Below are 27,211 nucleotides of genomic sequence, written 5' to 3'. Positions count from 1 at the left end.
ATATTTTTGGCAATGCATTAGACTATCAGCATCATTATTCTCGGCACAGTTAATCTATTAACTATGTTCTCAGTTAGGGTTAAGGTAAGCTCGCTTCCGTGTGAAAATAGGAGTTGCTGTCGACATTAGGGCCCTTTAAACTGCAGGACGGCAACGACGACGACGACGGCAAGCATACAATAGCACGAATTGCGCTATTCAATAGATACTCGTTGGAATGTACGAAATACTGTGCATCATTACCGTCTTATGTTGAAAGTAAGACGTGAAATGTCCTATTTTTACGTAGTAAAGAGAACGGCTACGCCAAAAGCTTATCTTTGCTGATTTTTGTTATGAGTAAAGCGCTCCCAAAAGACGTCATTTCACTTTAAAACGGGGATGCTTATTGAGTAAATTTCTGGGTAAACACGAAATAATAATACAATAGAAGGTTGAAGCGCCTCAATTTCGCCGACGTTGTCGCCCAAGTTGCCGTCCTGCAGCTTAAGGTTCCTATTCTTACACTGACGTCCTCATCCTGTTCTTGGCCCACTTTCGAGAGGGACATTCGCGATGAGGTCCTAGAACCAATTAGTGAAGTGTTGGATAGGGCTTCGTCACGAGACTGTCTATCTTCGTCATCTGTGTCTTGGATGAGTTCATCACTGGGAAACTGGGACTGGTCAGTGACGCAGAGGGACTCTAGCAACCTGTCAAGAGAAATAAAAATTATGATCAGTAAAGCGTATTAGAACGGATTCTCTAGGAAAATTAAATCATGTCGACATGTAACAGTCTATGCATGTAGTGAAAGGATCGTCTAGTTAACCTATTGCTTGGTTTTAATCGGTTGAACTATAAAGCATCTCGTTCTAAATGACCTGCTTTGGGCAAACACATACCTTCATGTTCAGTTATTCATTTACATTCCTATAGACCCTTTTCTCAAGGCATCAAACTTGACGGGCCATAAAATTGAAAAACGCAAATTCAATAAAATTGAGAAGCCAGTTTTATATTTAAAGAGGAGAATAATCGATTTTATGAATTGTTATTAAAAAATTTCATAGCAATGGATGATAATACTCGTGTTCTGGTATTGTGGCCCGTCAAGTTCCTTAAATTTGGATGTGCACGCAGCCTTGAGAAAACGTCTAAGACATAGTGTGAATAGAATTAGAAATGTCAACAGTAGCAACCGCACAAGATGGAATATTGAATCCGAAAAAAATTTGCTTCTTGATGATATTAATGTTGTTATAATGATGATGATAACAACGATGATGGTAGTGAAATCACGACGTGGAAAATAAGGGTACCTCATATAGAATATCCGTCCACTGCTTTCCTTATAGACAAACATGTCTCTTCTATTCTTGATGCCAAATCGATCCAAAACACCTCGAATTATTTTCCACCCGAGGGAATTGCACGCGCGTCCCGCGGGATCTTGGAGACGTGGATGAAACGTCAGGTGTCTGTACCATTGACTTAGGCATTGGAAGTGACCAGGTTGGAAGATGAATTCGCCCTGTACGTAACGACCAAGGTAACCTACAGAATACAACGAAGATAGGTTAAAAAAATCAAATTACTACAGACAGAAGGGCAAAACTCGGTACAAATAACTTTTCAATTGCCCTATTTCACTATGACGTCACATCAAAACAATCTATTGTTTAAACGCAAAGGATCATGGTCGTCGGAGGGGGTCAAATCAACGCAAATTCACCGAAAATTGTTCTAAAACCCGTATCAATCCACGAAGAGAAGTAGAATAGCCAGCAAACGCTCAGAATATTTTTTAGTACATGTAACCCCTATTATTTCTGAAAACCAGGCCATTTTAGATTAAACTGTTTCGCTAGGAGCAAATTTTATTGAATTTTCTATTGGATTTGGCGATTCTATCCCCCACATAAACAAGCAGTGACGTCATAGTGAAATAGGGCAATTCATTACATTGACCCCCTTCCCTTCAATCAAATTGCTATGATTATTGACGTCATGAAATCTTCTCACCCTGGCCAACCATTTCTCCCTACACCCTGCATACCCAGCTTGCATGCCCTAGTAAATGTAAGCCGAGGGAAAAAGGCCCCGTCTATACGTATCCGGATATTTTTGAAAACGGATTTATTAAACCCGTTTTCAACAACGAAAAAATCTTGTCCACACTTAACGTCCTTGAATCGTTTTCGTCATCGTCCACACGTATCCGTTTTCGAAAAGTGGCGTTGACGGAAAGCCAATCCACGACGATTTTTTTTTTAATTTGAAAAATATCTGGATACTTGTGGACGGGGCCTAAACTCGCTGTGAAATACTCACCACTACCATCACTTTTACTGATGTAAACACCCGTAGGTGACACAGACATTCTCAGGTCTTCATGTTTCCATATGTCTTCGTCTGCTTCAGGAAACAGGAGAGAGTTGCACATTTTGGTGTCGTAGAGATCCTGGAGCAGCATTTGCTGAAAGAAAATCGCCGTCATGATCATTAAGATATATCATTGTTATCGCCCATCATCATTCATGGTCTTGTATAACTGAATTGGCCACGCAAGCATTGTCATTAAAAATCATGATGCTATAAAACCGAGGAAAAATTTGCGCACTCTCAGATCTACAACCATGGAGTATCTAGAAGAAAAAAGATCTCGTCTGGTGACCTATGGTGACAGATCTTTTTACGTTGCTGGCCCTAAACTGTGCAATGACCTCCCACTTCCAATTAGGAAAAGTTCTTCAATCCAATTATTTAAAAATGAACTGAAAACTCATTTGTTCAAGAACTTTGTCTCCTCTGGTTCAAAGTGAACATCAATGAACTATGACATTTCATTAATATTGTAACATACGTCTGGTATTTATTTTATTTCTTATTGTGAAGCGCCATGAATTTTGATATGTGCGCTATATAAGTTCCATTATTATTATTATACAATGTCGTCGCACATCATCAATTTCACGCATTATCATACCTAACAATTTGAAAAAGTCATCATCTTCATTACTATCTCATTACTATCATATAGACCTCTTGCATGTGAAGTCAAAGCAGCTCAATTTGGAGAGCAAAACAAATAATTTAAATCTCCTGAGAATTGGAACCCTATTGTTACGTCCTCCAAATTGAGCTGCATTCTGACGTGCTGTAAGAGGTCTATTGATATCGTTCAATATCATCATCATCACCATTATCATCACCACCAACATCATCATCATCATCATCATCACCATCATCACCACCAACATCACAACCACCATGATCATCGTTACTCAGAGAAGACCAAACGCACTTGGTATTAAATGTTTTCAAGTCTCAAGAATCATCACTCTCAAGCAACATGATCATACACTTTATTAATTGCAAATATTATCATAAATAATAAAAAATTACAATAAATAATCAGAGTAATGGACTCCGGCTTACCTGGTTGACAGTACGACACTTCTCATGGATAGCATTGGTTACTGTTTCTATGAGACCTTCAGCTTGCGTAGATGACATCTTGGTATATTCAGAATGTCTGTAGGAATATAATCAAGGATAATCATTCACTGAAAAGTGTGTTAAGTCGAGAAAATCTAAGACAAAAAGTAGGTGACGAGGGTATGGGTGTGGTTCCTTATATAAAGTTTTTTCTTCTAATGCTAGACCACAATGCATTTTTTTGTACAATCTTCTAAGGGAAGACAAGTTTTCTATTGGGTGGGGTGGGGTGGGGTGGGGGACGAGACTTCAGAGGTAAGGGTCATCAATAAAATTTTTAAGTTGTGTAGGGTCAAACCTCTTTAGTTTGACGTTCCTTGTTGACTTAATAGGGGGGCCATGGATTTCTTACTGATTTAAGGGGGAGGGCTACAACCATTTGCAAGACGTTTACTGCGATTCCCCCAGCCCTCCCCCCCCCCCAATAAAAACGTCATCAATCCCCCATAAAAAAACCTTAGTTTTTCAGAATCGCACGAAATCTGCTGCAGCACTTCTTACCTTGCATGAAAATAGATGTCCACATAGTTATCGCAGAGCCGAAGGACGAGCCAGAAATTCACCTTCTTTGACGAGTCCTCTCTACGTTTGCTTGGAATCCTTGGACTCGTCGTGGGACTTTTTGAAGGTTGTTCACAACCATTCTTTCCTGGAAAATCTTTTTCTTGATCTTCAGCATCACCTACACACAAGGTTGGATCTTTGTCCAAGATATCAGATTTATGATTGGCTGATATAACACTGCTAGAATCTTGTTCCTTGTCCAAAGACTTATCTTGATCTTCTTTTATCGTAACAGGTGTGGAAGTGGTGACTACCGGAGTTGGAAATTCGCTAAATGGCGTAACCAGCTGTTCACAACACGAATCTTCTTCAGGAGACGTTAACACAGTCAGGGGCAGTGATAAATCAACTGGAGTTAAAACAGCGTCGCTGTCTTCGGATTCTTGCTTGGTAGGTTTTTTAACCGGTAGTCGTTCTTTGGTGGCTCTAGACAACGATTCATCAGGTCGGTCCACATCTTGTTTACTTATATTGGTTGAATTTGCTTCGAATAAAGTTTCATCGTTAGCAGGGCCCTCTTGTTTTGCGTGTCTTTCGCTTCTTTCATCGAAATCACTCTCTGTGCCTGACACTTCACTAACTTCTTCATGACCAAGACCGGCTTCCCCCTCCAGGGAATCAGTGGTCAGATTCGTGGGAGAGTTTTTCTTGTCATTCATTTTCAAACGAGATGGGCACTCTGCACTGGAGTCTTGCCCAGAAGAACGTTCATCTGTAATATCAGTAGAATTTGATCCACTTTTGAAGAATGACTTGGTCTTGGATAACATATCATCTTCGACCACAGCATCATCACTTGGTTCAGGCTCTTTCCCTGATTCTTCTTCTCCATCCAACTGCTCATTTTCATCCTCTTGTGACATGCCACTGTCTTCATCAGACAAGGTCAAGTAGTAATAGTCATCCACTTTACTCATCTCATACTGGTGGATTTTAATCTCTTCGATTTCTTTGGTGAAAAGCTCCATGCTTTGCTCAGCACCGAACACGAACTGCAGTGGAACGTTTCTGTAGATGCATAATGGATGACTAACTGACTTTTGGACATGTCGCTCGACCTTAACAAAGATATAAGAAACAAACTTTTAAAATGAGGCGAGTCAACAGTTATACAGAAATCAATGAAATTTGAGTAGGTCAATAAGTGTTCAAGAATAGAATGCAAATATAAGAAAACAAACTAGTTAAAATCAAAAAGAGTGAAAGCAAAAACGAGCAAGTCAACTTGCAGCAAGCGGTTTATAGATAAGCAATCAAAGAGAAACGAAAGAACGAACGAACGAACATACGAACGAATAAACAAACAAACAAACAAACAAATGAAAACCTGAAAAAAAACAAATAAAAAAGCAAACAAACAAAGAAGCAAACAATAAACAAGCAAACAAACATACAAGCAAGCAGCAAGCAAACAAGCAAGCAAGCAAGCAAACAAACAAGCAAGCAAGCAAGCAAGCAAGCAAGCAAACAAGCAAGCAAACAAGCAAGCAAGCAAGCAAACAAGCAAACAAGCAAGCAAGCAAACAAGCAAGCAAGCAAGCAAGCAAGCAAACAAGCAAAGAAGCAAACAAACAAACAAGCAAGCAAGCAAGCAAGCAAACATACAAGCAAACAAACAAGCAAAGAAGCAAACAAAACATACGAGCAAACAAACATACAAGCAAGCAAACAAACAAGCAAACAAACAAACAAGCAAGCAAGCAAACAAACAAACAAGCAAGAGAGCAAGCAAACAAACAAACAAACAAGCAAACAAACAAACGAAAAAGTTTATTGAGAAAAAAATGTAAAAAGGCATTGACATGTTTATTATTACCTTGTCTAAAGTGGCAGTAGTGTACGGTCCAGTGTGACGTAACTCAGACACGACCTCATCTTGCAGTAACCACTGAATGTTCTCACATGTGATATTCATAGCAACTCGTTGCTGGTTTGGAAGACTACGAAGGGGATCGGGACCATTTAACCTTATCAGGAAGAAACGAAAAATACTTAGAAAAATAGTTTTCTTAATATAATCTCTTTTTTTCTTGCGAATCGAAAAACCGTGGACGTCTAGAAATATTATCGTTAGGGTGCATATTATATATCCGTAAAAAAATTAACAAAATGGTACAAATTAGCTAAAAATTAACTATCAAAATCGTCAGTACAAATTAGCGCAAAGTTTCGCAGGACTACGGTCCCTCTACTGAGGCCTACTGAACTTAATTTGTGCAAATTTGTCTATTTTCTTACAACTTTTTTCACGAATATATGGTATGCACTGTACCCTTAAAAAATGGAAGAATATTAATGATATAAAATACAATGCCACCTTTAAATAAATTGCTTGGCACTCATTGATGGTATTTTCGATTATTTCCATCTTATTTTATTGACGTTTCCCCAGGGACACTACAATAGCTTTCACCAATTACTGTGGACAGTGTGAGCACAGTAAGTTGAGATGGTCATTGACAGTGTAACATGATTTTGATAGTATAATCTTGATAACCGCACAGTGCGGAAAGTACTGCAGTAGTGCACAAACTTACCCATCTATGTCATATGACGTAACAGTCTTGGAGTCCTGGCGCTTGAATTCAAACTTTTCTTGAGGGGACATTGAGAGGGGGGAACCAACACTAGAAAAGGAGTTTGATCGTAACGGGTACTCCTGCGATGCGGTTGATCTTAGAGCAGAATGGTCTGCCTCAGGAGACAGCGTTAGACAATTTAAATCAATAGTTATTTTAAGGGAGGGACTGAAGAGGTCAAACGATGTATCTGCGTCTTCCATACGACTTATGATTTCTCCTGGGGATCGAGAAAGAACATTTGATTAACAGTCAACATAACAATTAAAAACCAACTACCACGTTGGGTTTGAATTTCGATGGAAAACCTGTCCCGGGTTTTGAATTCAGCAATGATACTAACAGGAAAGAGCGGGGCTGAATTCAAAACCCGGGACAAGTTTTCCATCGAAATTCAAACCTCCATCAAACAATAGAATTAGGGCGTGGTTGGTTTTTAAAACAGTTAAAACGCAGGTGCTCGGATTTGCGTTGAAATACAAGACCGAGCCGTTTTAACCTTTCTATAAATACTCCATACTAAACACAAATATAGTCGCTGGATATGACTAGCGCAAAGGAAGTTTTATAAGAAAAGTGCTTTCTTCCAAATTGAAGCAGAATTTGGTAATGACGCATTTAAATATAATGACGTACCGATACAGACAGGCAAGGAGCTGACAGAGACAGGCGTCATGGCTCCTCCACCAATAGTACTTCTGTCACGTAGTGAGCATGTCAGTTGTAAAAACAGTGGTGTTTTAAGACTCTTGTCGTCGTCTTCTAGCTCACCGAAGTCACTCTCCTCAGAAGAGGATCCAAAATCTGAATCAGAGTCATCAGAAAGTGGGTACTCCTGGTCATCATCTTGGATCAGTACAAAAGTGTCGCCAAAGACTTCTTCGTCACTTTTGTCATCAACGTCATTGAGTTTGTCAGAGTTGTCTTGGAAACCAATGCCATCTTTGTCCTCTTCTGGTTCAAAACTGCTACTTGTACATGACTGCAATTAAAATGATAGTTACTTTGTTAGTGAGGAAATAACTATGGCCATACAGGCATGCCCTATTTTGCTGTAAACTTAAAGACGGGTTACACAAACTAAAATAGGAACGTCTTTCAAAGTGGCCTCAAGTAAGTCGGTATCTTTACTTAGTATTGCAACCGAGCCGAAAGAAAACTGCTCCATAAACTGAAAAAAGTTGCTTTGACTTTCAATAACCAGGAGCTTTTGTACGACGAGTGTGGTAAAAAAAGGAGTGGCCTTTATTGGCATCAAAAAAGGAGTACATCCAACAACAAAGCTCTTAGTTCATCAGCCTTAGTTCTCAGTTGCGACTGGGTTTTGCTTTTTGTTTCTCATTTGTTTCTCATTTGTTTCATGTAAGGAAAAGCTCGCGGTTTTTCATTGGGTAGGGGAGGGGGATTCGCGTTGCATATTTTTTTAATAGCTGTAGTCTTCCCCCTTCACTAAGTAAAAAATTCATGGCCCTCATTTTGACCCTCCTGCAACAACAGCTTTCATCAAAATAAAATGTTTAGACCCTACACAAAAGTTCAAATATTTACTGATGCCCCCTTTATGTTATTTACCTTTTTTGTGACGTTAACAGACTGTGGACAATAGAAATACAAATCTCCACTTGTTGGAATTGCTTTGAAATACTTGTCTAGGATACCCATGAACCTTTCCTTGATGGACTGGTGAAGGCCTGGAGCTGATTCACAGACGTCACTCAAGACTGTCTTCAAGAACAGCAAAGAACCAAATCCCTGGAATTCTCGCCCTTGGAAAATCGGGAATTGCGTCTTCTGGCATAACAGGAGTGAGGATGTTACGGAGTCTGAAGTTTTGGGTTGACTAGTGTTTGAAAAGTGACCACAAAGATGGCGAATAAACTCTGTTATATCAATTTCAAGGAAGTTTTCTTCACAAGTATCGACAGCTGATTGGACGTCCCTAATGTTCATTTGATGGCCACTTTGAAGGCTTGTAAAAATACTAGACACAAAACAGCGGAAAAATATATCATGGACAGCGTTGCAGTGCAAGAGAAGATCCTTCGAAGTTCCAAATCGACCAAGTGTCCTTCCCTCTGCCATTCTAGGGATTTCCTCTAGACTAAAAGGGTCCACGAAAACATGCGAAGTCTGTGTGAAATCCTGAAAGATATCTTCTCGCTTTCTAATTTCCTCAGTTCTTTCATCTGGTTCCTTTTTTTGTTCAACGTTGGTCAAAGTGGACATAGGGCAATCGTAGCAGTATATAGGAATACTATAACAGAGCCAGTCGTCGTCGTAACCGGGTGTATTGGGTGCCATTGGAGATACGTTTTCTTCAGTTGGAGTAAGTACGTTATCATCTTCTTTGAACTTGACATTTTTTTCAGGTTGGACATCAATGGTTAATTCCGCCATTTTTCTTGGATTGGGATCAAATCCAGCTTTGTCTTCCTCTATGTTGTCATTCGTGAGATCTGTGGACTGTAGCTCCGTCTGTAGTGTCAATGGTACAGAATGTGGCTTATCAGGGAAAAATGGATTCTGTTCTATTTCTGCCACTGGAGTGGGTGTCAGGTTTCGTTCTGTGGGCCAGAGAAACATTATTCAAGTTTAACTAGAATTTATGCGGACTTTCGCTCTATCTTTTACGAAAAAATCCTAATTATATCCGATATGAGCGTTACGTTTATTTTCATTGCGTTTTTTCATTATTGTGTTAAAAAGAGGCATAAGAACATATTCTCATTGAAATCTGCATTTATAGCATACACGTCAAGCGAGGAAAATGAAGGAAAGGAAAGAAATTAGGGATAAAATCGCATGCACACTGGAAACGATTCTTAAACTACGATTTCGCTTATTGTTGCAATGACAGAAAGCTTAGAGGCTTTTAAGTCATGTTTCATATTAACATTGTATCTCAAATGAATACATCAGAGGATGATGATGTCATTTCCCCGAATACCTTTCGGTCTCAGCTTCTACAATGATTTTTTAATTGAGCATATGGAAATTGTGATTACTGAATACACTATTCACGATTTCCAGCCCTCTGACTCACATCCCTCCATTCCTCTCCCATACATCTATATCGTATGATACTTACTCTCCACGCCTTCCATGATGGGTGTCAAACTTCGCCTCGAAAGACTCTCCCTTACACCTTCCAGGACATTTCCATTATCCTTGAAGCCAGGATCGATTTTAGATTTCCCGCCGAAGGAATTTCGTTTCTGCTTTCCGAACATCTTTACATACTTTAAGCTTGCGGGAATAAAACTCAACATCAAGCGGAAGTAACCGAGACCGGAAACCGGGCGAGCAAAGCATCTCCATTTGATAAGAGGTTTTTTGTCCAAGTTGCAGTGTTCAACGCTGTCACCATTTGATTCACTAGATTCTGTTTTGCTTAATTTTAGGAATTCAAGGAAAGGTACTGGAACGCTATGTCTGTCTCTTTTAAGGATGTGTTTCATCAGGTCTCGGCAGTTTTTCTCTGTCAATTTGATCTCACGGTCGTGAAAGCGGTTCATGTCTTCGATTAGAAGTTTGAAAAGAACTTCATTCGGCATCTCTCCGAGACCGTTGGTGTCTGGAATACGTAGAGGTTGATTAGTTTAGCAAAAAGACGGCAAAAAAAATTAATTCTCTACTGCATTTTATTTGACTTAATTCGTTCAACAACTGCTGTCTGCAAAAGCGCGCCCTTCCTACACCCCCTCTCCCCTCCACAACGTCGTCCTCACGAATGTCGTCGCCATGTTGGTTGACATGATAAATTTCTGATGGCTCCTAAAAAAAGAATCTCTACGTGTAGTACGCACTGATATATAATCCCTACCATTACTGAGTACATATCCCAATATCCCCTGGATGAACGACTGAATGTTTTTCTAGATTTTTTTGCTACTTTTAAGTAATATATACGATACAGTCCTTGTATCATATATCGTAAATATCCTACCTTGCATTGTATTTTCCTGAATTGACGAGAAGACCATCTCAACCTGTCGACTCTTTGGCAGCAGGAGTAGGGGATCAAACGAGTACGGAACAGCTTCTACAGTCCAGTTCCGGTCTGGAGATGGAGCAGGAAGCATGGAAGGAGTGTTAGGGCTGGAAGATGATGGTGCACAGATCACTTGGTCGTCACACATTCGCCATATTCGCTCGAATGTCAGGAAAGCAGAAACGTATTTATAATCGATGTCGAATATCTGAGGGAAAAGAGATAAGTTGAACATTCATGTGATATTCAAGGTGAAGGCTGCTTTGTAGAAGTAACCTACTTTTGGAAACAATTTTTTCTTAACTTCTTGTTTATATTTGTATTAAAATAAATCAATACTTCGTTTCATGGTAGCCGGAAACCGAACCTCTATGCTGATCTAAGTCAGGGCACTTGGGAGAGAGGGAGAGGGCGGTTGGGGCATTTTGGATTTTTGGAAGGATAAAAACCATTGATCAAGGGAGAGAACCAACTAGCTCGAATCACAAGCCGAATCCAGGAATGAAACGACAGAAATCCCTTAACCCTATGTTACGAGCACACCAAGAGAATCGCATGGCACCACTAATGGCTGATGATATTATCTATAATAAATTATCTGAAATATACAGAGTAACGCGCGCTCTGGTTGGCTGGCTACCGTGTTTATATCATAGGACAGAAATACGCTCTCGATCACAAATATTTTATAAAAGCGATATATAACGGATATTTATGTCCCTGGGACTCTGGGAGCTGTAGATCACTCGAAAAGTAATAGAAGCACTCAGCTACAGCTAGTGTTCCTAAGCTTGTTTCTCTCATGCTCTCTACAGCTCGCAGCGTGTCTGTCATCACAATACAGAGACATGCGCACACGTTTCATATCACTTAAATGGAATACAAAGAAACTGAAAAAAATCTTCTGTTCATAATACACTCAACAAAAATATTCCGTTCTGATTAGACATGAGAAGTACAATTAAATGGTTAGGTGTGCTTTTGTAGAGTCCCAATTAAATTGCTCAAATTTGTGTAGCGTATAACCAAAATATCGCACGATCTTCTCGTACAATTCGGAATCGATAGATACTCGTGATGCTTTGAAAGTTTTCAAATTGGACTAGACTGATTCCATAACTCGCAGTTTTCGCTTCTTTATGGTTTGTGGTCGCTCAAGAATCGACAAAAGAGCGAAAACACCGACTTACAGAATGAGTCTAATATTAGACTCTCCTAAAGTCTTGTCCTATTCTCTATTTTCACATCCCCATAATACCTTGCGTCTTTGGGGGGTAACCAATCAAAAAACTGTCCCAAATTGAAAGGTTTCTTAATTGAATTTATACTATACCTGCTTTTATCTGTACAATACTGATTATCAGTTTATTCCAAGTTATTTTTGCGTGTACAGATCATCAAGAGTTTTGGTCTTACAGAAAATGTATTGACTTACGAAAAAATGTTTAAAAATTTACCTTAAACGTCTTCAAGCTTCTATCTTTTTCTGTTTTTTTACTTCTTCATTTTATATTTGGATACCAAACAAGGTATTGTCCACATTGTCTGATCAGCCTTCAGCAAAATAAGTGGGATTTTACCCTCTGGATACGCCCAAAAGACGCAAAGGATTATGGGGATGTGAAAGTAGAGAATTTTGAAAATTTTCAAAACATCACTCGTACCTATAAATTCCGAATTGTACGAGAAGATTGAGCGTTTTTTGTTATATAAACACTTACTGCTTGAGGGACCTCAAAATACTGCAGACCATTCAAGTACTCAAGAGCTTTGTCATCATTGACTATGACACCAAACTGAGGCTCGATCCAGACCTCTGTCACCATTTGCAGCTTTTGTTTGTTATCAGGTGATGTAGTTTTACCTTCATCGACCCAGTCCTCTACTGCACTGGCGGTTGGTTTGCTGTATGGCGGGAACATGACGTATTGTACGATGCAGGGATATATCTGACCACTATTACTCGTGTGATCCTGATACACAATAATACAGATAGGTTATGGCAGAAGGGGTACAGCCATGTAGGAAAGGTATAATGCCAAAAAATATTTAAAAAAATTGTTATACTTGTCATAACTAATCACCACCACAAAGTACAGCAGTGGAGCAACTCAATGGGGTCGAACTGAAAGCATGTGCAGGTGCCTCTGGCAGCCACCATACAATCCATGTATGACCCCGGAGCACAGCTCTAGCCACTTGGAATTAGTTAGGGCTGATTTGAGAGGAGGGAGGAAAAACCGAAGGGCCGGAACTACACTCTAGGAGTCAGAAAGAGAACCAACCAACTCAGCTAACATGGGGAGACTGGGATTCGAACTCCGGACCTCAGAAGTGAAAGGTGGGCGTTCAAGTTTACCATCACGCTATCCTGCATAACTTCAACAATACGAACACTGTGAAATTCCACGGCCCTCAGTGGAAAATCGAGGTTAACCTTGAGCAACGGATAATTTTTCGGAGTATTCTTGGTGAATAGATTCTGAGGCAAGGTCTATTAACCAGGTAAAAGCCAATGCATGCTATGAAAAAAGAGCAATTTCATACACTTCTAAGAGGAATGACTCATAAGGACAAGAAACACACCACATACCTTCATTTTTATCTCCCTAGCCATAGTTATAATGCCAGCATTGCTACACGCAATGTTGAATTTCTCTTGTAAGCGTAGCCTGAAAAACAAATATTTTTTATCATTAACTTTCTTATTAGGAAAATTTCCAATGTTTTTTCCTAACAGCATATGTGATAACCTCGATGAAAAAAAGAACTACTATTGTCTGATGAAAGAGCAGTTTTCGTACGACTGTGAATAGCTCACAGCACGAATACGGTCGTGACCCGGCAAGGGATACGTCAAATCAATCACATTGCTCGATAATTTACTCTCCTTCCAATCGAAGACCCAGAACACGGCATAAACACGGCGCGAACAAGGTCACGCCAAGGCTACGGCACACACATTGCGCGGGGAAAAAATCAGCCAATTAAAATTGTAGAAAGCATTACGGTCACGGCACGGCACACTTACGGCACTGAGCTTTTCACAGTCATGCGAAAACTTCTCTATAAGACTATTTTAAGATGCACTTACTTGGTAAGTGTTGTCAGTACTCTGGCAACAAATTCAGCGTTACTATGACTGGGCTCATCTTCCTGTACTGACCACACCCATCGTTGATGGTACAGGTAATGACATAATACCTTCATATGGTTATCATTGGTTCTGTTGGCATACTGAAGACCAGTATTGGTACTGTATACTGAGTATAAAAGAACGTCGGGGTACGGGAAGAACAGATCTTCTGGAACTCGATCGTAACTGTTGCAAAAGGAAATGAAAGGATAACAATGAAACAGAGCGAAAAGTCCAGTTTCGAGATCGAAATTACCGCTGTGTTTCTTGATTACAGACTCATTTGCACAGGGTTAGCCTCGAATCAGTGTCTAATTACTCGCAAATACCAACGGCAAAGTAAAGAATGCACAACTTCAACAATACGAGCACTTTGAAACTTGACGGACCTTGACTGGAACACGTAAATATTTTTCACAAAATCGAGGCTTAGCCTGAGTAAATGAGTCTGTAATCAAGAAACACAGCGGTAATTTGGAAGTCGAAAAGGGTTTATTGGGAAAAGAAAGTCAGAAACGAAATAAACTCTTTAACGCCCTTTTGGTTGCACGCAGCTTTCAAAACACAAAATATAAATTATTTCATATAAGTTTTAGAAATGAGCCCCAATGTTGTCTATTTTCTTTCAAAAATCACAAAGATACTAAAATTATTCGCCTCAGGATCAGTGAATATCCGTAATTATTATATACCAAGTGTCAAAGTTCAATTTTCCTCAATTTCTATTGGTCGAGAGTGTGTCACGTGAATGTGAAGAAATTCGACTGTTTCCTGGCGACCATTCTGGGAGTGGAATATTATGTTATGGACTGGGAATAACAAAACCGGAAGTCACGTGATTGAAAAAATATAAAGACCGGAAACCAGAAAGCAACACATTTGAGCGCTCGTTTGCAAAATTTATTCACACTTTTTCTTTCACGAAACATTATTCATTTCTCCATTTTTGTTTTATTCTCTTTGACATTTGGTATGATAATAAAGCACTTATTTACTGGGACCTCGGGAAAGAAGTATTTTTGTGGTCCTTCGACCGCTGATGTTTCCCTCGGGACCACAAAACATACTGTTTCCCTCGGTCCCAGTAAATAAGTGTTAAATATTTACCTCACTCGAAGACTCGTGGCTTAACAAATAATTGTAAATTATAAAACCGTGACGTTAAAAGTAAAAAAAGGTATTACTATCACTACCGCGATCCCTTGACTACTTACCGAACAAGAACACGTTCTAAGGGTTTTTCTAACACCAGAACGCATGGCTTTTCTTCAGCTAGCCGCTGACTTCCACGTTTTTTGCTTTTGTTCTGGCTGACTTGAATCTTTGTCGTTTTGCTGATAGGGCCAATTGGCGCTGTTACCTCAATTAGTTTGGATCTGATCTCCTTAGTTATCTGAAGAGGGAAAAACATCTTCACAATTCTGCGATTTTTTGTTTGTTTGTTTCGTGTCTTTCACGGCATATCTCGTTAGGAACATATACAGCCACTTAAGAAAAGGTTGGTGAAGGTTTTGATACATGTCGCATGTTGCATACCAAACATGAAATATTTTGTGGATCATATGTCAATAAGGTCAGCACAAATAAAATATGCCGTAAAAAATGCGCTTTCATTCATATTGACAGCGACAGCGAAAGCAACATCGACATTGACAGCTTAACAGAGTAGAATTCATATTAGCGCAAACATTAATGGAACACGGCTCGGTCAGGGTATAGGTCACTGCTGTGGTCCAGGTTCGACCCCGGCTCAAACTGAATCATATGTGAGTGTGTAGTTCTCTCCCTTGCACGTAGTGCGTGTGGAGGGAACATCACGGAAGAGCCCTGTACGGGGGTTGATTGTTGTAATGGACGATAATATTCGAGCCCAAAAATGCGCGCGTGATTTAAAAAGTTATTAATTTTTTCACAAACACATAAAATTTGCTTTATTCATGCCTTTTTCCGCTGCGCTTCGTGTTTTGCTAAAAAAAACATAAATAAATCACTTTTATTTAAGTGTCTAGTCGTTCTAGCGCTTTCGCACTAATTGGTGACACTTTTCGCTCACACGCACTACCACTACATTTAATATTCTATGCACACAACCGCTCAACTCACATGTTGATTTTTACGGAGGGAGGAAACCGGAGAACCCGGAGAAAACCCTCGTAGCATAGGAGAGAACAACACATCAAACAAACTCAATTCACATGTGGCGACCGCAGGACTTGAACCAGCGACCCGACCCGTTGGACTCACAGCAGTGAAAGGCGACGCGTTGGCCGCGAACGCCACCCATGCTACCCAAATCAAACCCTAATCTCCGAGTGCTTTATCACTGCACGCGCGCGCGTTTTTTGTTTCTTCGGTCAGTAATGTATCGAGTATTTCTTACCATGTGTCTAACGTTCCCTGGTGTACCTCCTAGGAAGGCCAGCCTAATTACAATACACGGGGCACGTGACGACACTCTTATCAGACAGAACGAAGATGGTGGACTCTCTGGCGTATCCCTGCAACAATATCACCCAAGTATACTAAAGTTAGGTATTTTTTCGCCATCTGACAGGCTGAACTTCAAGAAATAGTGGAGGACTGGGAACGAGTTTTTAGAATTACCCTATATAAACACCATGACAATAAAGAGTACATCCAAAATTAGTACATTTTTGGAGTTTCAAGATTTCGGGTTGCATACATTTTGGGTAGCAACCTCCCAAACTTCTCAAAAATTGCAAAGAAATGTATGGTTACTGGGGACGATCGTTAACATAAAACATAAATGTCTTTGTAATTTTTGATGTTTTTGATTGCTCATAATTTAGCTGTTACTTAGCCAATCAAAGTCAAACTACAGAAACCTGTTAATTTTGATGTGCTCTTTCTCGTCATGGGAATAAGCCTTGTTTATACTCGTTTCTAAAGTGGGCAAAACTCACCCCTCAATAAACTTGATGTATGAATGATTTTCCAGAAGAACAAACGAGCTCATCTGACGTAACAGAGAGTTGAGCGAACTAAGCGCCATTCGACATTGAATTGAATGAAAGCGTTCATTACCGATAGGCAGATGGAGATTCTTAGGCAAGGGACTGCAAGATAAAAACATATATAATATTAGATTATTATTGAAAGGAATAATAAAAGAGCTTTGTTTATAGAGGATAACACTTGACGGAATGCCTTCAACTGATAAACTAGTGTTCCTCTTTTAACGTCTCTAGTTAATTAAGGATGCGACGCCATTAACGTTCCCATCTAACTTTGTTTCAATTCATCTCAGTTAAAATTTAGCTTGTTTTTGGGTCAAACCATAGTTAATAGAGGGGAAAGGTTAGGAAAGTGACCCTATTGTTATAGGTTATTGTTCACTTTTTTTAAGCGTGACCGTGCACAATCCTTTGTTTTACCATCGTTTTACCATTGTTGGCAATGGCTGAGTGAACAGACCAAAATCTTTCTTTTGGCTTCTAGTTCAAAATACTTAAAGATTTATAAGAGATATTTAAATATTCCTTACAACAATCCCATAGACAAACTTTATGTTTGCTTATTTTGCAATTTCGGATGAGCATAAATCGAACATAATGTGCACTGTCAAGACCGGTTCAACCTCATAAGCGAACAAAGACCTCATAACAATAGGTTTCCTAACCATCCCCCTCTATTAACTATGGTCAAACCGACCAAATGCACAATTTTCTTTTTTTTTAAATAAAATAGGACGTGTTAAATTACGTATGAATGATGACATCATCACACATATCAGAAAACGATGCATTTCACAAATTGGTTTTATGTATTAGCGTAACACTTGAGGAAAATCTCTTAGAGCTTTTAATCCTTTTTTATAAAGCAACTGTGGCTGGTAAATAGGTAAGACCCCCTCCCCCCAACCCGTTAGACTGGCAACCATAACAGAACAAACGAATATAAGTATTCCATACATGTCATGCTCCAGAAGAAGACCTATCCGATGACAGTGCATCCATCGCTGCCTGCAAAATACAATGAGTTGATAAACTACAATATGTATTTTGCAATATTATAAGGATTCATGGATTTTACTCAGAAAGCATCTAAAGATTAGTAAATCTGGAAAATTTTAACGCTTAAATTAAAAGAACCATAACAACAGGCTTTCAAAAGTGTCGTGAATTCAAGGGCGGATCCAGGGTTTTTTGAAGGGGGGGTCTCAGGGGTAAATTTTGTGGGCAAAGGAATCCCAGTCGCATTTTTACCACAGGAAGCCCATTTGACCTCAGGAATGACAGGGGGGTCGCGACCCCCCCGACCCTCCCCCTGGATCCGCCCTTGGAATTTGAAGTTAATGTATAGTTAGGCGGTACGCCTTTTTCCCGTAACCATACGTGTATATACAAACTTTTGTCAGAAAGATGAAAATTGAACACTTGCGCCAATGTTATTATTGTATTATGGAGGCAATCCACTTGGCGCATTTGATTATTTCGACATGAAAAATGCGCACTATAAGTATTAAATTATTATTTATTATTATTATTTTCCACCTTCCATAAAAATCAACATCTTAATTATAATTCGTTCTCTGTTTCAAGGACCATGAGAAACTTATGCGTCGTTCCAAAGTTGAATCTTATTCAATGGAACCTTTCTTACCATGTCGTAGTATCAAGGGTCAATACTGGCTTCCAAAACACAGCAAATTGAGATTCTTGTGATTTTGAGATTTTTCTAAAATAAGATAAAACAGAAAGCAGAGATCAGAAAAAATACGCACGAAAGAACTATTTACAACAGTAACTTGTTTTACAAGCATCTGGAATTATTTTTAATGAAACAAAGTTGAAAATCGATCTCAAAAAGTCCCGGGCCCCGGGGAAAAAGTTTACAGTGAAACCAAAATTTTGTGCGGTTGGAAAGAAGAAGTCTAGAATTTCTCTTTTATATACACCTAATTTCAATTGCTTTCCTAAGAACTGATGGATGTATTATTTTTATACCAACATCAACACAACATGGACGATTAAGATAACCAACTTACTTTTCATGTTGTACTGACAACACCTACAGAAAGAAGCATAGAAAATTGAATGTGTTAGTAACTCTGGATGGATGAAAAAAGGACTTTTTACATTAACTTAGTTGTTAGTGAGAGATAATATCTTCCCCAGGGGGTGGGGAAGGTTTACAGTGTAAGTGTCGAGTTGTTCTAGCACTTTTGGACTAATTGAGAACATTTGGTTCACTTGGACACACTCTGCTACAAGCAATGTTCTATGCACACCAACTCACATCAACTCACATGTTGATTTTTAACCTCAGGAAGGAAAACCAGAGAAAATTTCTCACAGCATAGGAGAGCAAATTGAACAAAGTCAACTCACATACTAGCTTGGGCAAGGGGACTTGAATGGGGGCCTCCTGTGACAAACTTATCGTTGTACCATTACTTATCATTAGCAGCGTAAACCATCCATGGATGCTACCCAAGTACTGATTATTCATTAAGTTACACATTAAGGAAAGGGAGCCATGGCCAGACTTACTGGATTGCTGGAGTTTGGCGGCAGATAAAATAATGGTACACCATTCTTGGCACTTTCAGGAATAGTGTAGTAGACAGGGTTAGATGCGAAGGACTGTAGATGTAAGAGTAGCTCATCTGTACTTTGAATGCTAAAAGAAGACAAGAAACAGTATATTTAGCACTTCAGCAGCATCAAAAGTAACATGAAAAAACATGAAATTTAGGAGCGCTAATAAGCGTCCTTACTTTTTCATAGTCTGACGAAACTTCTTTACAACCATGGCTCTGTGAAAGGAAGAATATAAAGAATACATAATTATATGGTAAATACTTTTATTATTATCTATTAAATAAACATAGCAAAAATAGAGGAAAAGGAATGGAATGAAAAGAGAAAGAGAAAGCATAACACTGAAAGGGTAGCCTGGTAGCTTCAAGGTTCATACATTGTCGGCAGGTCCATACGATTTTGATACAAGGTGGCTATAACCCAGAAAGGCATATTACAATGTATATGAAGTCTTTTTTAATGTTTCAAAGTTAAATTTGAGGTCTGCAGGTCTGTAACCTTTGTGCTAATCTGCCTGATCCGTACTTGAGGTTGATATCATATATTTGCTGTACTATAAAATATATTCCCACATACAGTACCTGTATCCACTGGTAAAAGGCTCCTTGGTCAAGTATGACACATCATGTAAGAATTCATACGGAGCTGTTATTGTCACCTCAACATGTGTTATACGGCTACACAAAATATAAGCAATTATATTAATAATAATAAATAAATATGCTTATTAATAAGAATATTAAGCTCATTATCAATATATAACATCATTATTTCTTAATATTATTATAATTTATATTATCATCATAATCATAATTTATTTATTATTTATTTATTATGAAAGCTAGCTAGAAGAGGTCTTTTTCTGCCCTCCATTTTAACTTCTGCTCGCAGGGTATTTATTACTGTATTATTAATTTGATATTTGTAAGGACTTGTACTTACTTTGATCTACTAAGAGGCCATGCCTGAAACCATTTATAAAAGAGAAGAAAATTGTTAATTTAATTTAAAAACATAAGCTTGAAGTACATGTACAGCTGTAATATTGTTGTATTGGCAGGATGCAATTAGTTGTCAGAACAGATTTTATGATAATTGTGAAGACGTGTGAACATGAAATACTGTGACCATGAATCCAGGATTTTAATAAAATACACCTTTTTCTCAAGGTTGCACACTAATCCAAATTTAAGAAATTTGATGGGCCACGATACCAGAACATAAGCTTTATGATAAAAATCTCCTCTTTAAATATAAAACTGGCTTCTCAATTTCACTGAATTTTCATTTTTCATTGTGTTAAAGTAGGACCCTGCCCACAGATGAGTGATCTTTAACTTACAGCAATAGCAGTGTACTCAATCTGTACATGCTGTTTCCAAGGAAGGGTGAGTTTTACCTCCAGTTGTTTGCCACCTAACAGAGGTATAAATTATCAGCCACTGGTAGTATTACATTAACTACTTCCCTCAGGGGAAATGGGGACGAGGGGAAGGGAAGGGAGGGCTATAGTCAGGTGCCCTTTTTTCTGTATTTTCTTTTTCATTTGGTAGAACAGTTAATATTTTTCCTATATACACTGGTTTATGGATTTGAACCCCCAATGCTCACTTTCAAAAATGCTCCACAGGTTTCAAGTGATATATTACATGAAAAAGAATTCAGCAGTTTCTCAGGAGAAAAAGACTATAATTGTTGTGACTCTTGTCATGGCTGCCATAACGTTATGGTGCAAAGCTTGTATTGGATCACTGGATCACTCATCCAAAAGTGTATGTGTGTACCTAAAGACCTTGAGTGATGCTGGGAATAGCCTGTATAACTATTGTGAAGGTGTGTAACTTTCCAAATACCTTTTGTGATGGAAACATCTTGTACTGAGTAGCCTTCACGAAGACGAACACTGATGACACTACGACATCAACAAGAATGGCAAATATTATTAGTCGAATATCAAATAGGTTGTCCACAGTACATAGGTATTAGATCTAGTTAGGGAACTAGTTATATATATTTTCTGATATAGCAGCCACGTTTTGTGGTGCTGCCTTCCTGTTTTCACAGCATTCTTTCTGCCAAAACCAAAATGTGTGTCATTTTAATAATTTGCCAAATAATATAAAAGACATTTCTAGTTATAGTTTATTTTGTTCTAAAGTGAAAGCAGAGCTAAAGAAGCGATATGACATTACTTGATTTTTATTAATTAATTTATCTTTCACCTGATTGATGGATATTGGTGATGCGCTGCTGTACCCTGGGCAATTATTGGGTCGTGGCATTTGGGACAGTTTTGTCTTTGTCTGTTGCCCCGAATATCTCGACCTGGGGTGGTTGCTTGGGGGCGGTGGGCGTAGCCCCAATATCTTCAGATTTTGTCCTTTTTTTTTATGTATAATAATTGTCTAGCTTAGAATAATCCAATAGTAATTATGTCAATCTTATTTCTTATTATGTCTAATTTATTTTATAGCTTCATAGTTTATCGTAAATTTATCTTGTGTGTATGTTATTGTAAATTAGATAGTTTTATCGATAGGTGAAGAGCCACCTCGTGGATTCTATTGATTAAACCATTATTATTATTATTATTATTATTATTATTATTATTTTAGTTTCAAGGCAGTTAACTTGGAGAATTTAATCTTACGTGCCGAGCCACCGTGATTTGTGAACAATGACACAAACTATAGAACTACATCCACAAAGTCCATTCCAGTCATTCTTCATTCTTTATTCTTCATTGTTAATTTCAAGAATTTACTTTTTTTTTTGGAAAGAAGCTTAGTCATGACATGTATTAAAAGTGACTGTGTACCTGGTAATACTGGTGTGTAGCTTGGATTCCATCTGTTTTTTGTGCATGGATGGCTGCATAGCATTCCTTTCCCATTCACTCAGAGCATATGACAATGTTGACCTGGAAATATTAAAGAAATATGAAGCAAATGTTTATTGAGGATACCAACATAACAAAGGTGCTTTACTGAAGGCATTATGCAAAATACCATCTATTATTATACCATAGACTGAACCCTTATCACAAGAAACCCCCACCCCTCCCCCCAACTCTGATTATAAGCCCACCTGTCTACTAACAAAAAAATTATCATAGATCATTGACAATCTGCTCAGATTTTTTGTAGTTTTTCTGAGCACATTTGAGTTTCAAAGTTTTTACTGGTCTACAGTATATTGGACATAATGAGGTATTCTTAAATATTAATGTTTAAAAACACAATTCAGAGATGGTTTGCTGTACCTTACTCCAACCAATGGCAAGGCCAAGTCATCTTCACTGAGATTAATAGCATCACCTAAGACACAAATAATATCATGACCTTTATTTTATATTAAGCAGTGCTATGGATAAGAAAGAGAGCTTAGTGAGATTAGCTGACATGACTACATCTTGCTTTCACTTCTTCTCATATGGAAATCATGGGCGATGACAGCTGTAGCAGTGAGGGTGCTCGCCTCTCACTGATGCAACCCTGGTTTCAAGTCCCACCAGGCTCTGTGTCCTATTAACTTTATGTGAGTAGAGTTGCTTGTTGGTGCTCTCCTGTGCTTTGAGGGGTTTTAAATAAATTCTGAAAATTTGAAATTGAGTTGAAAAGCCATTCTTTAGAAATGTCACTGTTAAATCGCATGACGATACTTTGGACTAAGAGCAGGCTCTACATTTTTCTTGTTAATACCTTTTACCAACTTTTCAGTTGTTGGCTAGTAAGCAAGTATAAGGCTGAGATGTGTGGGAGATGTTAGAGAGAGATAACATTACCTGCTCCCCTGAGTGGGGCCTTTAGACTTGTTACTAATCCTTTGTAGGATTAGACACCAGACATTGATACCAAGGGAAATAGAAAGACTGCTTGCAAGCTAATGCAACAAATTGATTTTTTTACCTTAACTGGTAAATCATTAGTTAGTTATTAATGTATGATGTAGTTGGGGTGGTATTCACCTATCCAAGAGTCAATCTTGCTCAAGTCGTAGTCCTTTTGAAAACTCCAACACAGTAGAGCCTTGTGATACAGATTCATTACTGGCAAATCTGAGGGGAAAAAATTAAAGCATCAATATAAACATATTAATAGACCTCTTAACTTTCAGTGGCAGATACGGGATTTTAAAAAGGCGGGTTCCAAAATGGCAGCTATGCAGAAAAAAGCTGGTGAGATTGGCTATACAAAGGGGGTTTCAATTTCATTCTACTGAGTGTAAAGAACATGATTGGCTTCACAAGATCTCACAAAGTGGAGTTCCATGAAACCCACAGAATTACCCTTGCCTCTGCCACTGACATTGGGTAATGTTTTCCCACTTCAGATCTCATATCATTCTCTTGAGAATAAGATATATAACAAGATATATTAAAAATAAGTGGTCTTCTGAATTTTTGAAACTTTACAATGTAATGTACGAACCATGAGCCCCATCTTTTTGTGCTTCTCTTGCAACCTGTTTTGGAATTCAAAGTCAAATTAAGGACGCCAAACACTTTAATTCATAAAACAGCTTAAATGAGTTATAAATATTGTAGAGACTGATTTATTATTGATAAAAAATAACTTACTTGAGGTGCCTTTGCTAGATATGCACCAGATGTTGCCATAGCAATAAACTGCATCAGATCACAGTGGGGCACATAACCAATACTAAAAATAGATCATCATAATTATAACTAAGGCATAATGTACATCAATTTCATAATAACTGTCAGGTTATCAAATTCCATTCAGACCCTGTCTCTGGTTAAGTACAGAATTCAGGATATAGTACACTCTGTGTACGATACAGTACATTATGTTTATTGTACTATTTTATAAACTAGCATCTGCAGTGTTTTATAGGGTTAAAAAAAAACAAGACATAGCTGACATGCTGTGAGTTTATTAATGATTAACTGCTTCAAAAACGATCTCATAAAAGAATATTATTAATCAAGATTTCCACTCCTGAGTTTTTGGAGTACTATTTAAAAGTAAAGTAGTTGTACTCAGGTTTTGCAAGTATTTTAACCATGCAGTCATGGTTTATGTATGGGTTTGAGTCGCAAGTGCATTACCTGCAATGAGCATGGAATCCACTGCCAACCTTAATAAATGAGCAGCATACAGTACTTGCTCTTAACTGTGCTAAAAGGGAATCAACTGCTGATGCATCAGGCAAGGCAAATACTCCATCAGTAATCACTACAGCACCTAAAATGAATACCAAAAATTAAAAATAGCTTACAAATCTTACATTTACTTCACTGTTAGTACATGTACTGTAAGGAATAGAAATACTGAAAATTGATATGAGTTAGATGTGGTTCACTACCAGTATTTTGGGATTCCTATGGATACAAAACCACAGGGAGCCCAACATAAATTGAAATTAACATTTCAGAACACTTAAACATACCAGCACTTGCATTATCAGGCAGAAGTTGTAAAGCAAGAATTGCACTCCTAAGCATTGAAATGGGTCCAGCCTCGGGCGACAATAGAGTTATAGTGTCATTCTGTATGCTGTCAGAATCCCCCTCTGTCTTTTGAGACTGTGGTTTGGGGTCACTTTCTCCTGTCAATGCTACTGTTGCAGCCAATGTGTCTTCTAGTTTTGATAGCTTGTTGTATATAGAGTCAAGGATAAAATCGAGATTTTCTTCAGTGATGAGGCAACCTTGAAGTAAAATCTGAGGAGAAAAGACCAATCTACAGCATGAATCTTTCACTAACAACAACATAATTTGTGTATCAGACACTGTGAAACCAGTTTTAATTTTAGATGTGTGCAGTAAGTATATGTAAAAGTCTTAATGCACAAATCACAAATACAGATACAGAGTCACAAATACAGAGTCAGCATCTATACTTATAATCACTTTATTATTAGTTATTTGTGATTAATAAAAACTATTGAAATAATAAAATATAATAAAAATCAGGATTGAATAGATTGAATACATAAAAAAAATTCAATTTACCTGTGGAGTTTCTGGACTTAATATTGAGGTATATGCAATGATAGTTATGTAAAGCTCGGGACGAAGGATAACATTGTTACCAGGAACTGAAAACTGCAATGACAAAGCCAAGATTAATAACAAATATGATAATTTTATGTGGAGCTTAGAATAATGGTGGGTAAGTTGCTTGGTCATACCTCCTACCATCATTTCTTTATTTAATCACTGTACATGAGAAGACACATGAATATCGATACAACTCAAACAAAAACTTCTTATTCTCAATGGAATGTCACAGTTGGTCTGAAATGGGAAAGCATTACGCCCGAGGTAAAGAGGTGTATCATATATGTTGATTAGAACTTACAGGTGCAACCAGCGCTGATAAACAATTTTTCAGTTTTTGAAAAACTTCATCTGTAATCACATCACCAGACTGAATGTCCTATTGCAAGAAAAAAACATATTACCTCATGTAGTGTATTGCTCAATCGTTAATAATAGTGTAGGCAATGATTGTTGGAATGACTACTGTGCAGACACACTAAGTGGGACCATTTGAAAAAAGTTAACCCGTCTCGACATAGAGTGAAAAAGGAAATACAGTAAGTCAAATTACAACCAATCAGAAGCAAGCAATGAATGGTGGATATCTGAGAAAATAATCACACCTACTTGCATGAAGGTTGTCATACAAGAATAGAACATTAGTATTTTAGTGAGAAAGGAATCATTAAAAGACAAAAGAAACAGTTCAGCTTCAGTGATCTTTTTTTGTTTTTTAATATAATTCCTATCCCACTAAACCACTAATGTTCTATTTTCATATGGCAACATTCTTGCAAGTAGGTGTATATATATGTGATCAACAACCATGGGAATGAGAAACAAGTAACTGGATGAGGTCAATGTGATACTGATTTTGGTCTCTCCTGATGGCTAAAGTTTTTAATCTTCATGGTTAGTGTGTCCGCACTGTAATTAACCTGTAATCATGTGACCTACTTACCACCGTAGCCAATGAAGGACTGACATCTAGGCAAAAGACAAAGCGATATCGTCTACCAATGAATGTCATATGGGTAGAGGGTACAAGGCATAGAGTCTTGTCTCTATGTGAGGTTGCTGTATCAAATGACTCACTCGGCAGTATTGAGAGAATCTCCAGCTCCTCATTGGATGCCAACTAAAATACCAAAACGAGGGAATTTCATTAGCCTAATTAACCGAAATGATGGGTAAGATCATGGGACTGGCTAGAGGGCATTGGTATGGGAATGGGCGTGGCTATTGGTAGGGGTATTAGGATATTAAATAAATTTTATTGACATATGTGTGGGTCTAGTATATTTATATAATTATGTTATAAGTAAGGTTATGATTATGGGAAAATGGACACATATGTAAGTATATGAATAAGTATACTACAGATGTCACTGATCTGGGTTTTGACACCAGAAAAATATGCGAAGTTCACATCTCCAAATGTTTACAACTTTGTTTACAATTATTAAACTTTTAGTCTATACATTCCTTTCTCCATGAGTCAGTATAGTTTTGATTAGTTTTGGGAATAAAAATTATGAAAGGATGAGGCCACATAAAGAAAGGAATGCAGACTAAAAGTTTGATGTTTGTCAGTGGAGTGGTACATGTTGGAAGCATGACCATGGCTATGTTTTTTCTGGTGTGAAAACTCAGCTTGGTGACATCGGGAGCAATAATTGGCATTTCGGTTGGGGGATTAACCAAAGTCAGCTAGGTTATGAAGGAGGAGATGATATAAAATTGTATGTTTATCTATTTTTGCTAGTTTATCTTGTGGCCTGGATATTGATACAGGTACAGTCCGTGACACAGGAAGCCCAAAAACAAAAGTGGAGAGGCAAAGGAGAGGGTATAGCGTCTGGACTAAGTATGGGTGTGAGAGAGGACCAT

General features: G+C 38.1%; 1 protein-coding gene across 3 annotated transcripts in view; it reads right to left on the bottom strand.

The window, feature by feature from the left end:
* Positions 1–27,211, bottom strand: part of LOC116306931 (KICSTOR complex protein SZT2) — a 66,246-nt gene that overhangs the window by 37,506 nt on the left and 1,529 nt on the right. For all 3 annotated transcript variants that reach the window (XM_089030566.1, XM_089030564.1, XM_089030565.1), the window contains exons 3-38: positions 26,283–26,459; positions 25,641–25,718; positions 25,292–25,384; positions 24,727–25,000; positions 24,386–24,521; positions 23,894–23,975; positions 23,745–23,778; positions 23,282–23,371; positions 22,577–22,631; positions 22,133–22,234; positions 21,168–21,226; positions 20,657–20,730; positions 20,257–20,279; positions 19,896–19,991; positions 19,491–19,529; positions 19,264–19,393; positions 18,759–18,781; positions 18,374–18,448; positions 17,683–17,733; positions 16,675–16,827; positions 16,131–16,248; positions 14,965–15,143; positions 13,709–13,936; positions 13,208–13,286; positions 12,336–12,587; positions 10,570–10,822; positions 9,712–10,197; positions 8,196–9,187; positions 7,260–7,605; positions 6,582–6,843; positions 5,861–6,011; positions 3,982–5,102; positions 3,421–3,517; positions 2,314–2,458; positions 1,302–1,536; positions 506–692 (exon numbers count right to left, since the gene is read on the bottom strand). In XM_089030566.1, coding sequence (XP_088886692.1) covers positions 506–692; positions 1,302–1,536; positions 2,314–2,458; positions 3,421–3,517; positions 3,982–5,102; positions 5,861–6,011; positions 6,582–6,843; positions 7,260–7,605; positions 8,196–9,187; positions 9,712–10,197; positions 10,570–10,822; positions 12,336–12,587; positions 13,208–13,286; positions 13,709–13,936; positions 14,965–15,143; positions 16,131–16,248; positions 16,675–16,827; positions 17,683–17,733; positions 18,374–18,448; positions 18,759–18,781; positions 19,264–19,393; positions 19,491–19,529; positions 19,896–19,991; positions 20,257–20,279; positions 20,657–20,730; positions 21,168–21,226; positions 22,133–22,234; positions 22,577–22,631; positions 23,282–23,371; positions 23,745–23,778; positions 23,894–23,975; positions 24,386–24,521; positions 24,727–25,000; positions 25,292–25,384; positions 25,641–25,718; positions 26,283–26,459 — 6,975 coding nt within the window. The remainder of the gene's footprint in view (positions 1–505; positions 693–1,301; positions 1,537–2,313; positions 2,459–3,420; positions 3,518–3,981; positions 5,103–5,860; positions 6,012–6,581; positions 6,844–7,259; positions 7,606–8,195; positions 9,188–9,711; positions 10,198–10,569; positions 10,823–12,335; positions 12,588–13,207; positions 13,287–13,708; positions 13,937–14,964; positions 15,144–16,130; positions 16,249–16,674; positions 16,828–17,682; positions 17,734–18,373; positions 18,449–18,758; positions 18,782–19,263; positions 19,394–19,490; positions 19,530–19,895; positions 19,992–20,256; positions 20,280–20,656; positions 20,731–21,167; positions 21,227–22,132; positions 22,235–22,576; positions 22,632–23,281; positions 23,372–23,744; positions 23,779–23,893; positions 23,976–24,385; positions 24,522–24,726; positions 25,001–25,291; positions 25,385–25,640; positions 25,719–26,282; positions 26,460–27,211) is intronic.

This window comes from Actinia tenebrosa, unplaced genomic scaffold, assembly GCF_029948245.1.
Source record: "Actinia tenebrosa isolate PJP-AT-01 unplaced genomic scaffold, QUT_ActTen_1.0 PGA_scaffold15__27_contigs__length_11533743, whole genome shotgun sequence".
Classification (NCBI taxonomy): domain Eukaryota; kingdom Metazoa; phylum Cnidaria; class Anthozoa; order Actiniaria; family Actiniidae; genus Actinia; species Actinia tenebrosa.
Note: the sequence above shows the minus strand (reverse complement) of the source record. Positions and strands in the feature narration are given on the sequence as shown.